The sequence below is a fragment of the Symphodus melops genome, assembly GCF_947650265.1.
Source record: "Symphodus melops genome assembly, chromosome: 1".
In the NCBI taxonomy this organism is placed as follows: domain Eukaryota; kingdom Metazoa; phylum Chordata; class Actinopteri; order Labriformes; family Labridae; genus Symphodus; species Symphodus melops.
The window spans coordinates 4,470,779-4,485,460 of NC_136691.1; the positions used below are offsets into that span (position 1 = coordinate 4,470,779).

The 14,682-nt window shown below is 43.0% G+C and overlaps 2 protein-coding genes across 2 annotated transcripts; both read right to left on the reverse strand.

Annotated features, from left to right (window-relative positions):
* Window positions 1-1,467: 1,467 nt before the first annotated feature.
* On the reverse strand, window positions 1,468-9,988 carry lats1 (large tumor suppressor kinase 1). Its single transcript, XM_079369777.1, has 8 exons — window positions 9,750-9,988; window positions 8,736-9,184; window positions 7,827-7,935; window positions 5,981-7,407; window positions 4,888-5,470; window positions 4,222-4,404; window positions 3,917-4,023; window positions 1,468-3,838 (listed from the first exon to the last, which is right to left on the reverse strand). Exons 2-8 carry the CDS (start codon window positions 9,072-9,074, stop codon window positions 3,326-3,328), a joined length of 3,261 nt encoding a protein of 1,086 aa, XP_079225903.1. The 5' UTR covers window positions 9,075-9,184; window positions 9,750-9,988; the 3' UTR covers window positions 1,468-3,325.
* A 1,001-nt stretch (window positions 9,989-10,989) lies between these two features.
* On the reverse strand, window positions 10,990-14,655 carry nup43 (nucleoporin 43). Its single transcript, XM_079368671.1, has 8 exons — window positions 14,395-14,655; window positions 13,892-14,014; window positions 13,498-13,575; window positions 13,062-13,224; window positions 12,821-12,956; window positions 11,932-12,083; window positions 11,665-11,781; window positions 10,990-11,338 (listed from the first exon to the last, which is right to left on the reverse strand). The coding sequence occupies exons 1-8, from the start codon at window positions 14,512-14,514 to the stop codon at window positions 11,109-11,111; spliced, it is 1,119 nt and encodes a 372-aa protein (XP_079224797.1). The 5' UTR covers window positions 14,515-14,655; the 3' UTR covers window positions 10,990-11,108.
* Window positions 14,656-14,682: the final 27 nt, after the last annotated feature.

Genomic DNA, 14,682 nt, shown 5'->3' on the forward strand with positions numbered 1-14,682 from the left:
ATAAAGTATCTATCTTAGCGACATCAGGGGTCCGGATTCTTCTTTTCAATGAGGCACTTCGATGTGACCCTCTTTATTAAGTAGTTGGATGTGCGAACACCTTAGAAATATGATCATCTTTTTTTTTTTCATTATTTTGATTCGATATTGATCGATACTTTATTGATCCCGAGGGAAATTTCAGCATGAAAAAAATGATCATATCTGGTCTTAACTTCCTCCATAAGTGGACTCCAGCAAGTGTTGTGTTCACACTGGGTCGTTTGGAGAAAAGTTAGGTGGTGGCACTCCCTACCTTCACCACTAGAGGGCACTCAATCCTACACACTGCTTCTGAGTGTCTCAGTAAGAAAAGGGACCAAACAGGTCGATATTCATCAAATCGTGATCTGTGATCTGAACATTGATTTCATGACCGTGACCGATAAGCTTTAAAAAAAAAAGCGACATTTAACCCACACAAGAGACCGTTCTTCAGTCCCTACTTTTCATTGGCTCCGGGGTCTGACTGAGCCCTGACGTCAGCTAAACTCAAACCAATCAGTTTATCTATTTACAAAGTACTGAGTGATGAAAAAGAGGCCTTTCACTGTCCCGTTACTTGACCGTGTGGACACATAATATCTCATAAATGATCCATCTTCTGATCACACAGGTCATCATTTTATATCACTCTTACTCTTCGGAATAGTGACAACAAAAAGCCAACACATAGAGGCAAATAATGTATGTTATGGTAACTAAATTAACTAAAGGCAGCTGTGAACAGATGAGGCAGCTACTCAGAAAAAATGGCATTACATACTTTAAGATATCAAATTGAGATTTAGTTTAAAAAAGCTTTTGTTTTGCCATATGAGCTTTTTTTTCTTTTCTCCCGTGCTCTGTAAATAGTATTTTACTGTATATAGGTTACAGCTGCTGTACTTTGCACCTTTTAAATCTGTCTAGAGAGGAGCTGTGTTACTATGGCTTAGTGGCGCCCCCTGGTGGCCAGGAGACGTAAAAAACAGCTGTATGTCATCAAACATTAATCCTAAAAAAAAAAAAACCCCTCCCCATTTCCTTACAAAAAAATAAAATAAATAACTCTTGCTCACACGTATCACTTCAGCTGTATGTTTTATTATAAAGGTTAACTTGGACTGTTCAACTCAAATCTGCACTAAGCGTCCCACGGGCTCGTATCATTTTTTTTTATCATGTCCAGATGTTGGAGATTTACAGGCTTAAAAAAAAACCTCATAGTCTTTCTTAGGGAGGACAGATGGACAGACCCACCCAAAAGAAAAACACACATTTAAAGTGACAGCTGCCCCATGGGACACATTTAATAAACTTCAGGCTCTTTTTTTAATTAATAACATCTTGGGGATTATAAATATTGTGTAGTGTAACAGAGGGATTATTACATCCATCACTTACTAATAATAAAAACAGGCCAGTGTGTTAGGAGACAAGATGTGATTCATTTCTTACATTCTTTATTTCTCACCCTCTTCCCAACAACATACACAAAAATAAAAATTCTCTTACAATGAAAACACAAAAAAACCAGTGCAGGATGCCAGTGGTTGCCGTTATAAAGTCTGTAACTACATTCAGAGATCTTTTTCCTACAAACACAAACTAAAGTAGAGCCGTCATAAAATCCTCATGATGTGTGTCAGAGAGCGGTTTACCTCTCCACGGTCAGTCAAACCTCCAGCGTTTTATCTGTTTTATTTTAGATCAGCACAGAGACACGAGAAGAGTCGTGAATCATCAGGCAGCCGTTGTGTTTGTCAAAGTCAACAGTTTAAAGTGAAGGATGAAGTGGTTAGGCACCGATCTATACGTGATAGTTCAAAACACATTTGTAAAAATAAGTGTTTCCTATATGTGGATTTTCACAATAAAATGAAAGAAACAACTATTTAGTGCTTTGGTTGAGTTATATATATAAAAAAGAAAATCTACCCAGAGTGGTGTAAATTAGTGTGAGAGTGTGTGTGTGTGTGTGTGTGTGTGTGTGTGTGTGTGTTGTTTGCTTGAGACACAACACATCAACATCAGGCAGCAGCAGAGGACACAGACGAGGGCCTGACCGAACAGAAGAATAAATCAGCAGACAGGGAGGAGAAAAATATTTACATCGAGTGTTTACAACTTAATTTATAAATACATTTGAAGTATAAATTAGAAAAATAAAACAACAAAAAGCCTACTGTAGTTCAATCAGCTACTCCTATTATTATTATTATGAACCCTCTGGATATTTGGTGAAAGATGAACGAAACAAAAAGATCAGATAAAGGCACAGCATTGAATCATTACAGCTTTTTTTTTTTTTTTTATCCCTGCACATTTTCTAAGAGTCGCAACACTAAACATCCCCCGTCGCAGCAAACATTAAAATATAAATTAAGATTTTTTTAACTGATAAATGTAATTCCCACACTTTCTACAGTGTCTAACTACCAGCATCATCGTCAATAAATTAAGGCTTTAAGGGGGTTTGCAACAAGTCGTAAAAAGACAGCATTCAGGTTTGATTCCTCTGCAGCGTGTTTCCTATTGTACCGATAATACTCCCAACATTTTGAGTGAACGCACTCATTTGCTTTCCTGGACAGAATTAGACGCGTGTATGAAGAGGACGCCCGCCTGTTCTTCCTCTAACAGACTAGGAATCTGACGTTGCATCACAGATGACAAAGAAAGGACATTAAACGCCTCTCACGTGTATCCAAGAGGCTCCTCAAGTCTGACATGAGACCACCGTGGGGATAAGTCTACTCAGGGCGCCGTGACTCGAGCAAACCCGTACCGCGCTGCACGCTTCACCCATGAAGTCCAGCTCGTTTGACCGGTGTGAGCACGATACACTGTCACGGCCCTGGAACACTACGAGGCGTGTTTCGGCACGGCACACGACGTGGACTCATGATGGAGACATGTGGGCGTGTTCTGGCTGAACGTGACTGAACTCAGAATAAGACAGTCAGTAAAGTCGCCGTCATGTTCTCCGTCTCTCTCTCTCTCGTCCTTTTATAAAGTAAGCATGTTTCATAACGACATGAAGCCATGCATGTGTTGTATTACGACGTTATGAAAAGAGGCGAGCGCGCTCAGGCCTCGTGTGAGTGCAGGTCAGCGAGGAACCGTTCACTCTTTTTGTGCGATTTCAAAATGTGAAGTCCGTTAATATAACAGTTTACTGCAGAGTTGTTTTTTTTTACTCTTCCTAAACTCTCCTATGTTAAAGGATTTAATTGCTGTACAGTTGAAACCCCCGTCACTCAAATAAATCACTATGTACAAGCAGCTCAGCAGACCTCAGGCGCTACACGTACACCAGGTCTCGGCTCTGATTCGCCGAGCTGCCGGCTGCTTCCTGCACCCCGCCCTCCGAGTCCGCCTCGTCCTCGTTGAAGTCCTCGTCCTCGATGGGTTTAGGACAGCTGTACGGGTGCCCGTTGTCGTCGAAGAAGCGGCGGAAGGTGAACTCGTAGAAGGCGTGTTCGGGGTGTTTTCCGTTGCGGAACCAGCAGTTGAGGGTGTCGTTGAGGTTGTCCTCGTTGTCGCTGTCGCTGCTCCACAGTTTGTCCGGGTCCACGGGGTCGAAGTTGGACGTGTCCGTGGAGTGAGCGATGGTGGGGATGTACGGCGCCACCTGCTGCCTCAAATCGCTGGAGAAGTCGATGCTCCTGAAGAAAGGGTGAGCTTTGATTTCGTCGGCGCCGTTCTTGCCGAGTCGGTCTTCGGGCCCGCGGCACAACTTGACTATGAGATCCGACGCCTCGGGGCTGAGCTTGGCCGGCGGGGGAATGTGCAGCATGCTCTTCCAGTTGATCACCTAGTTTCAGCAGCACAGAGACGACAGTGAGGCGCAGAGCAGTCGAAGGAAATATTTCAGAGCAGGCGCTTCACATACCTTCAGCTGCGTCTCCAGGGGCGTGGTCGCCAAGAAGGGAGGCTGACCGACAACCATCTCATACAAGATCACACCGACGCTCCACCAATCACAGAGCTGGGTGTATCCTGCGGGAGAGAAAGAAAATCAACATCACTCAGGAGGGATTCAAAGTTTGATTTGTGATCACTGAAGTGTGTCAAGTTCAGCTCATCACCTTCAAACAGATGAAACCTCAAGAAGTTTATCATATCATTAATGTAATTCTTCTTCTTTTAGAAGCTCTTTCATACACGCTTTATTAAAAACACATCAGAAACCTGTACCTGTTCGGAGCAGCACTTCTGGTGCGATATAGTTGGGCGTTCCCACCAGGGAGTGTGCTAAACAGCGCTGGTGCTGCCGAGCTTTCCGCCTCTCCAGCGGCTTGAGACGATCTGTGCAGCGGCAGTTTGTGGGATCCTCCCATTCCTTACTGAAGTCCATGCTGTCCTGCCTCACATGGTCACCTGAGGAGGAAAGAACAATGTGTTTCAAATATTTCCTGTTTCCTTTTTTCTTTTTAAAAAAAAAACAAAAACAAAAAAGCTGCAGCGAGAGAGGATTTAGCATTAGTATTTATTTCTTGTATTTAGAAAAATTAACAAATAATTCATCTGTAGATATAAAAAAAAGGTTAAATGAAATTAAAATTAATTTGCCATTTGTTAAATATTTGAAAAAAAGTTGTTTTTTCTAATCTTATAAAATAAAATTATGATTATTAAAAATAAAAAAAATAAAAAAAACAAAGTTAATTAGTTAAATATTGAATCTTTAATCTCTGTACATAACTTTTCTGTATATTTTTAATGAGCTTTAGCAATGTTAATGTACATTTTCCATGCTAATAAAGCCCTTTGCATTGAATGAGAGAAAGAGAGAGAGTGAGAGAGTGAGAGAGAATGAGAGAGAGAGAGAGAAAGAGGTGGTCAAGTAGATGTAATACTCACCACTCTGGTAATACTTGGAGTCGTGCGTCCAGCGGAAGCCCGTGCACAGGCCGAAGTCGGTCAGCTTTATGTGTCCGTCTCGGTCTATGAGGATGTTATCGGGCTTGATGTCTCGGTGGATGAAGCCCATCTTGTGGACGCTCTCCACGGCACAGGTGAGCTCGGCGATGTAGAACTGAGCCAGCTCTTCTTTGAAGATACCGAGCCGGATGAGGAGGCTCATCATGTCTCCTCCGGGTATGTACTCCATGACGAAGTACAGGTTGTCCTTGTTTTGGAAGGAGTAGTAGAGACGTACCACCCACTCGTTGTCGGCCTCGGCCAGGATGTCCCTCTCTGCCTTCACGTGGGCCACCTGATTCCTGAGCAGCACGTCTTTCTTTCGCAGCGTCTTCATGGCGTACAGAGCTCCCGTGTCCTCTTTCCTGGCCAGGCAGACCTCGCCGAAGGCTCCGATGCCGAGGGTCTTGATTCGTTTGAACATGGATTTGTCCATCTTGGCCCGCTTTAGCCGGATGTAGTTGGACTCTTTCTGGCAGAGCATCATACGCATCTGCTCCTGAGCTTCTGAAGACAAACCCACCTGAACAAAAAGGTCGAGTTTACAGGAAGTTAGTGGATATTTAGAATTCAAAACGGTCCAAAGAAAGTTGCATATAAACGCACATGTAGCACCTCGTTACGCGTCAGCAGAGGTCAAGGTTAGAGGAATTTTAAAATCAAAAGATGCACAAGCGGTGACATGATCAGTGAGATGGGGTCGCACGCGTTTTTCTTCACTTCATGGCAACATGCTGAATGTTTCATCATCAAATAGCAACACTAGGCTGCAAACACAAGCTGACTGGATGCGTTTAGACTACACTTTGTACAACAGCAGAGATACCTTTACCTTTTCAGTTCAGCTGTTAGTGACAGCAAGGAGGGAAGGAAGAGAAAGAAGAGCTAAGAAACAAGAGAACAGCGTGAAAAAGACACGATACTGACGGGACAGCAGGAAAAACAAAACAGTGAAGAAAGTGTGAGAGGAATCCTTTAAAGAGCAAAATGTGAGCTACAGAAAGAAAATGAAAATAGAAGCTAACTTCCTCACCCTCTGCATCTCACTTTCCAGCTGCTTTCTCCTCCGAATCCTCTGCTGATGGTTCTTCAGGATGTTCTCCACATGTTGCTCCATAAAGAACTTGAAGGCCTGCGGGGAGTACAGAGCGATTCTTCCCGACTCCCCTCGCCGCTCTTCGTCTTTCTTGTTACGGCGGACGGGCACGGGGGACGTGGTGATTTGCTTGTTCTCCTTCTCCGCCGCTGTGAGGCTTTCGGGGTTTTCTGGCGTCTTGTCTCTGGAGCTTTCGGCGCCTCCGCCCTCTTCCTCGGCTGGCTCCTCTCGGCCCGTGTTGAGCTTGTTGGCCCCCGGCTCGTAGGCCGGGGGGCTGGGCGTGGCCTGCTGCTGGAGAAGATGCTTAGGATACGGAGGCGGGGGCCCCTGATAGCTGGGGACCTCTGCTACGACGGGGATCTGCGGCACGGGAGCGGGAGGCTCTTGGTACGCAGGTGCAGCTGGAGGCTGTTGAGCCTGCTGCAGCCACGGCGGGTGCGTGGGAGCGACAGCGGTGTGTAACTCGGGTTTCTGAACTCGCATGCTTTTCACCGGCTGCAGGATGGGCGCCTGGGTGATGGCGGTGACTGTGGTGGCTGAGGGTTGGGAGCTCGCTGGATGGCTCTGTCTGCTGTTCAGCTGGTGGTTATTGAAGGAGTTTGAGCGTACTGGGATGTTGTGCTGCCATGACGGGGAGAGATCCTGGTTGCTACTGTTGCCAGGGGAAGACTGGGAGTGACCGGAGGCCATGGGAGCCTGGGCCCAGGACTGAGGGGGACCTATGTTGTACATGTCAAGGTTGTGACTGTTTCGGTTTGGAACCAACATGGATTGAGGGATGTTTCCCCCATTGACATAGGAGGGGGAGGAAGAGGGTCCTCCTGCCTGCGTCTGCTGGTCAGTGGGACTGTGCCGGCTACTCTGGTTGACTGGGTAAGGCGGAGGAGGCTGTCTGCTGCCCCCCGACATATAGTCCTGCTGAGGGGAGCCGTTCTGAGACCAACTGGAGGGAAAGGTAAACTTATTCCCCGCAGAGCTTTGCATTATGATGGGCTGGTGGCCAACGGGTACTGGGCTGATCCGATCAGGCCACGCCCCCTGCGGTACAGGAGATATGCGGGGCACGTGGTAATCCATGTTGCCAGAGTAACGCTTGGTTGCCGGGTTGCTGTCCCAGGATGGCGGAGGGGGCATGGCTCCTCGGTTCGGTGGGGGGGTGACACTGCGCACCTGTGGCGGCAGAGGAGGATTAACCCGCTGGCTGTTAGCAGGATGACCCTGTTGGAAGGCGGGAGGGGGTCCGGGGCTGTCTGAGCGGTACATCATTCCATCCACCATGAGGGGACCATGTCGGGGGGCCAAAGACTCCTTAGACCCTTTCCAGCTCGGCCTCCTCAGCACGGCCTGCTGGATATGAGGAGCTCCTGTAGTGATGAAAACAGAGTCAGACTTCCAGCGAGGGATTCAGCTTAAAAAAAACCAGAAATGTGTTAAATATAGTTTGTACCAAGAAACCTTCAACAGAACTATTTCCTCACACTGTGTTTAGCTTTTTCATGTCTGTCAAACTCTGACTTCATAGTTGTAAAAATAACACATGTGCAACCTGCCTCAGTGTCTACTAACACCGCCTTCGTGACGAGAACCAAATACCTCCCTTCAAGTCAGCGTCTGACTCCTCGTGATGGAGTGACTCACTCTCTTTTATGAGCGTGCATTGTCATTTCTTTCAGCAAATGTCCCAAATACAGCGCACAATATCGAGGCTTAATGAACACGCCTAGATGGAAATAAAAGACAACAAAAAAAATGCAGCATCCAGTCCCAGAGGAGAGTCACGTACCCGGGCCTTTCAGACCTGCAGTGTTGGCCCCAGCCATCTGTTCCCTCGATTCCTGGTACGTCACTTTACCCATGTAGTCTATCACGGCCCCCATGCCGCGACTGTTGCTCTGTTAAAAAGAAGAATAAAATAGTTAACATTCAGAGTAACAGCCGCCTGTTGTCTCTGATTATTTATTAATATTAATTTACTCATCATCCTTTGCTTTGCAAAGTCAAATACATTTCCGACTTTTACAATTTCAAATCCATTCATTCATTCATTTATCTGCACATCCCTTCCTTGATAACTTTAGTCAGAAAAATTAAATAAAAGAAGTCAAACGCATTTTAAGATCAAGCATGGAGACACCAGCGTCATTATTTCCAGAACTAAGAGACGGCAGTCTGGACCGCACTTTACTTCACCGACAAAATCTAATTTATAAAAGGCATCAACTCTGCACATTCATAGAGTGAGACCTCTTCAGACCTTAACACTAAAATGTTACTTCGGTTAAGAGGACGTAAAACATAGAAAACGTTAAAATCCTCACATTATAGAAATGATAACAAAAGACCATGTGGATGTTTTACTGACAAAATAACACCAGTAATCATTAGGAAAATCAGGAGTAGACCAGTTTCCTGTTTGATCTAACTGTGCCTTACATACCTGAATTTCAGGCGCTTGATCAAAACAAGTGGCAACGACCAATCAGAGAAACTACCAGAGTATTGTCATCCTAACAACCTGGTCTTTCCACTTTGCATACTTTTCATTTTTCAAATGATTCTCCCGTATACAAAGTGCTCCGAGTGATTATTCTCTCTCACAGAGTTATGTTGAGAATGAAATTATTCCACAATCCTTCACAACAACCTGTCTCAGCGACAAAACCCCCCCCAAAAAAACAACCAATCTTCTCACCTCTTCAAATCCAGGAGCGGGTTCCATCATGTGTTTGTTCACCGCGGGGCCTGAAGTCGGCTCGTTCGCAAAAGGCAACAGGGATTCACGGATCTCCTTTAAAGCCTTGTGGTGGGGGTTTTTGGGGTTGTTGCAGCGCCCCTGTTGCCTCGAGTCCTCAGGAGGCATTTTGACAGGTCCACTTATTTCCACTTTAGGTGGATCTGAAGGCTTGGACAAGTTGCGAAGACTGTTCCTTATTTCCTGCAGCATTTGTTGGCTGTTGCCGCTGTAGTTGCTGGTGGGAAACGTTTTGGGTCTCATCTGCCTGTATCCTTCGGGTTTCTCCCCTCTCCTCATGTAAGAGCATGTATGATCACGATGAAGAGGGATGAAGAAAGGTGGCTCTCAGTCCAGGGTGGCAGCAGCAGCAGAGGATGGATGAGACTGTCTGACTTCACATCTGCATGCTGTTGACACAAATGTACAAAGCATATGGTGTGAAATAAGACGACATATAGATTACATGTTGTGTGAGTAAACAATATATTTAAGGACAAATGATAATATATTAAAAGATAGACATTATGATTACTCTGAGTCAGACTTAATTATAGGAGTTGATATAAACCTATAGGGAAGAGAAAGTTAGAAGTCAGAGTTTTAACCTTTTATTTTGAGGTTAAATGTAAAAAAAAAACCCCATACAATTAAAGGAAAGTATTCCCTCTAAAAACAATAATAACCCATACTTTTAAAAGCGTCGTTAGCAGCTACAGCTAATATATAGCTACTTCAACGCTGACTTTGATTATACAATAACAACGGGAAAGTTTTAAAGCTCGAATAGTTTATCACGTCCGCCAAAAGATCTCCCACACAGAGCGACACATGAGAAGCAAGCTGTGGTTTTCATCGAGAGAAAACAAATACAAACAGCGCAGCAGCTCCTCCGCGGCCTCCATTAGCTGCTGAGGCTAATTCAACAACAGGTTGCTAGGCAGCTAGCTGCTAGCTCAGTTTCAGACAACTCACCAACAAGTCTGATTCACGCCACTCTCTCTCTCTCTCTCTCTCTCTCGCTATTTATTTTAACAAGAGACGATGTGTCCTCGACCTTCTGCACCGCGACAGGGACGCGGACTTTAAGCTAGAAAGTGTCCTTGTTGTGCCGGAGCGGCTTGTACTGTGTCGCGTTGAATTCCTGGGATGTCTGAATGACAAGTACAACAGCAACAAGTTTAGTCAACGAAGACCGGAAACCAGGTAACACACATCCGGTAACTACAGCAATAAAACGAACAGAAGAAAACTCCATAAAGAAATTTTTAAAACGAGCGTTGACTAACAAATACTGATAAAAAAAACACACACACACACACACACTTTCAGTAAAGCAATTTAAATACACACACACACACACACATATATATATTTCAAAGTAATCATCCTGCTTTGGGAACTGTATTTCAGTTAAATATAATTTATGAATCAAACATTACAACTTTTATTTACGCCAATTTCCCGGATGGAGTTTTTTTTTTTTTTTTTTACCGTTCACAAACCTTCACTTCACCTCTGGACTGTCTAATGACCTAAATATGAATATTTAATACTTACAGGATTAAGCCTTAATATTTACAGTCTATGCTATTGACCTGCAAATCATGAAAGTTACTGGACCGAATTGGTGGTGTAAATGTTCAGTTGTATTATTAAGTAAAAGTTTGGCAGGTTAATAATGACAAAAAACAAACACTTTAAGCAAGGGTCTCTAAAAATGTATTTATTCAAAAGGTCAAAATTACATTCTTACAAAAGTACTACTGTGTTGAAATGCCTTAAAGCTCATGTGAGGAACTTTATTTGTTCATAATCAGAAATACGTTTATTAATCCCAGGAGGAAATTTTTTAAATCTTGTCCTGCTCTTTAGACGTGCCACTCACTGTGAATCTTTGCAGTAAAAAATGTTGTAAAAGGTTATTTCAATAGCGTACAGCTAAATATTTTACTTTGCTCTGCTCCTTTACCTTACTCTGCTGGAGACATATCAGTCTTTAAAAATAACTAAATGCAAACAAATCAGTCTTTATCCTGTTGGTCCTTTTTGTTTTAGTAGCTCATAAAGAGCCAAACATTCATTTAAATCTATTAAATAACAACTTAAGTACTCCTCACAGGAGCTTTAAATCTTGACAGTCCATCACTACAACAGAACGAGATTGGTGTGTATGCCACATACGAGGACTGACAAATGCAAGTTGAGCCAAAACTTCAAAACCAAACTTTTATTTTTGGCTTCCTGTGTGATCAAAGATGACAATGAATCCTCTGATGTGTCGGAAAATGACACTAAACATCTATGTGCACTTCCTGTGCACTGGCAGCTCTTTTAAACTGAGACCTGTCTGCTGACAAAAATAGCCTCTCCATCAGTCCCACAGACAAGACATTGTCCAAGTACGTCCAAACTGTTGACAGACAGTGTCTGGCTGGGCAGCATGTGTGTGGTCTCCAAGCGACCTTTACTGGAGTCTCCGCTGAGCCAGGCGCTGATCAGGGACTGGTTTCCTCCTGCCGGGGCCATCGCACTGCGAGATATCATACTGTTGTTCCTGCCTCCTGAAAAACAATGATTACATAACTCCTATTAATACTTTAAGAGGAATATTATATGGGTGCTGTCAATTAATATTGCTGTCTCAGCATGTTTTGTATAATGTTAACTAACTCAAGCTGTTTTCACACAATCACTCTGGTACATTTCTACAGATAGGCAGGCTGCCTCGGATTTTTAATTAAATTTGGAATGAGCATTGTTTGTAAAACTCTTCAAAGTGATACCTCACTTAGATGACATCTTTTTTAAGCAGCATCAGCAGTTTCTCTGAAAAACAGCTCTAGCCTCCTCTCTGTGGCCAAATAGAATAATTGCAGACAAAACTTGCCTTGTAAAAATGAGGGCATGTCTGACTGTGACGATGTCTCCCAATGCAGCAGAGAACCGTCCTCGGAGCATGTGAACAGATGATCTGGGTTTGTTGGGTGGAAGTGGACTTCCCACACTTCAGAAAATTAAAGAAAAGCACAGGAAAACATTTTTTTTTTTTTAAAGAAAAAAAGAGAAATGAATCTCATAATCTTTTATAAACACAAAATGTACTTCTTAGTTTAAAGCCGAGAAATGAAAGAATGTGCCTGCAGTAAGGTCTTACTTTCAGCAGAGTGGGCCTCCATGAGTGAGAAGGGTGTGTTGCCTTGTCGCACATCCCAGACACAGAGCATGCCATCCTGCCCTCCTGTGGCCACAATGTGCTGCTGGCTCGGATGTTTGTCCACACAGTGAAGAGGGACTCGATCACCTGACCTGAAAAGGAAACAATTTATTGTATTGATTGTAAAAATAATAATAATCATGATTTAGTCAGGCCTTTCATAGCATGATTCCATAAGAAAAGACTATGACAATATAGAGCGATTTTGAATTTTCAAGAAATATTTAAAATACAGTCGTCTTTTGGAGTGTGCTCGCTCTCCATTTTATCCAATTTCAATGAATAGACCCTTAAACTGTCCTTCAATGTCAGATGATATGTTCCATCTTAAAGTAGGAAAGATTAAATAAACCTTGAGGTATAAAAGTCCTAAATTCATCGAACCATGCAGCTCTTTCATATCATATTTCACTGATATAAGTGGGATAAAACATTGGATTACTCACTGCTCATTTTATGTTTTTATTTTGTGCATATGTCTTTTTCTTTTTTAGGTTCTTTATAGAACTGTCTTTGTTCTTTTCATTATTTAACTTTTTTATTCTAGTCAGCTGTGGACAGTTTTATCCTGGAGGTGTAACTTGAATTTCCCTCTGGATCAATAAAGTATCTATCTATCTATCTATCTATCTATCTATCTATCTATCTATCTATCTATCTATCTATCTATCTATCTATCAGATTAGAATGTAGTAGACCCCAAAGGATTGGGGAAATGGAGGAGGGGGTTATTATAAATACAATAGATGTGATGCCCAAATAGAGGATTTAAAACATATCAAGGAGAAAAATAAAATAAAACAAAAAAATAAACCTGATGAGATCTTACAGCGAGAGAATCTGGGACGGTGAGCTGCTCTGTTGTCTCAAGTCCCACAGCTTCAGCTGGCCGATAGAGTTCACTGTCAGAATCTCCGTCGTCCTCAGGTAAGTCACGGCATGAATCGTGCTGCTGTCCGCATTCTCTGCAAAGAGTCAAAAAACAAACAACTAAATTAAAAACGTACCAGCCACACGACACTGTTTCCAACCGAGCTGAAGATGCTTTTGTAGTTGAACCTTAAACTCACCTATGACTCTGTTCACTCCCTCGTGGTCACTTCTAAAGACGATGATCCTGCCGTCTTCACCGACTGAAACGATCTCAGGACTGCTGCACACCACGCCAGTGCAGGGAGCGTTATCACAGGGATAATGATGAGCTCTGTCCCAGCGCTGAGAAACGGACATTGTCTGCAGCCAAGAGAAGTAAAAAAAGCAAGAGAATATTCACATTTTTAATTCACCACAAATAAGTGGATAAGTGCACACACATCCGTTTGTCATGAGAAGCAGAAAGTGAAAAAATAAGGCATTACATGAAAAACTTGTCCCAAAGCAGGCTGTGAGTACTTATTATTTTACCCTAAATGAAAATATCCTCACTGGTTTTCCCCCCATAAATTAATCAAATGTGGTGAAACTTTGTTCAAACTAGAAAACGTCACAGTGAAGGTGTGTACCAACCTGATTGTTTGGGTGGTGGCGGAAGATGGTGACTGCTCCCGTTGATGAAGCTGTGACAATTCTGTCTTGGTCCAAAAACTATAACAATACAAACAAACACGTACAACAGGGGTGGAATTATAAGACCAATCCTTAAATGATGTTGATCTGGTCGTCAGCATCGTCAAGAAAACCTGAGTTCAGGTTCAAGTTCAGGTTAGGCATCAAAACCATAGATGGTCTGTGAACTATTTTTAATCATGGACTATTTATTATGACATGTGCTGCTGCCCTTTTGTCCAGGTCACCTTTGTGAAAGAGATCTTGACCTCAATGGGTTAATTACCTGATTAAATAAACACATTTCAGATTGAAAGCTGAGGACACGCTTTAATAACACATCTCCAAGTCTTACTTGCAGGTCCAGAACATCTCCATCGTGCTTGTGCTCACATAGAAGCTGGGGGTCTCCTTCAAATCCATCATCCATGCCAGAACTTCCATGACTCCCAATGGACCAAAGAGAGATCTTATTGTCCTGTATGAGACATTTATAGTGGGGGGTTATTTGAGTCCAGTTAAACTTGTTGTAAGCTTCACCATAATGGGAAAACAAAGACAAACAAGAGACGAGATGACACCTCTATCGAAGTCTTCATTCATGTCTCTTTATTCTAACCGAGCTCTCACACACAGGTAGAGGAGTCTTTATGCTTTACAAGTAATTGTCCTATTTTGTTCATACACTGATTCAATCTCTAAATACCAAGAATAATCCGGATTTACAAAAACGTAGTGTGATGTTTTGACAATAACAATGGGTGTAGATCTGCCTGTAAGACAAAAATCACAAAAGTTGATCATCAGATTCTTCATAGATAATGATAATTAATATCATTAACACACAACTTTGCCAACCTCGTTATCCCACGAGCCAGTCGCAAAGATATCCGCGTGCTGTAAAGACGAATAAGAAACTGGACGCCATCTAGTCTTACTGATTTTCTGGGACACGTATTTAGCGTTTACATTTTCCATTGCGACAAAAAGCGTTCAACCGACTTCAAATCACTAAAACAAGTATGGATATTAGCTTAGCATTCATGAGGGAAAATCCAAAGTGTACGCGCCTGCCGCTTCGTACGTAACTACGGTGGCCGAGTGAAGTCACATTCCTAAATCAGCCGACTTTTCTGTCGCACTCAG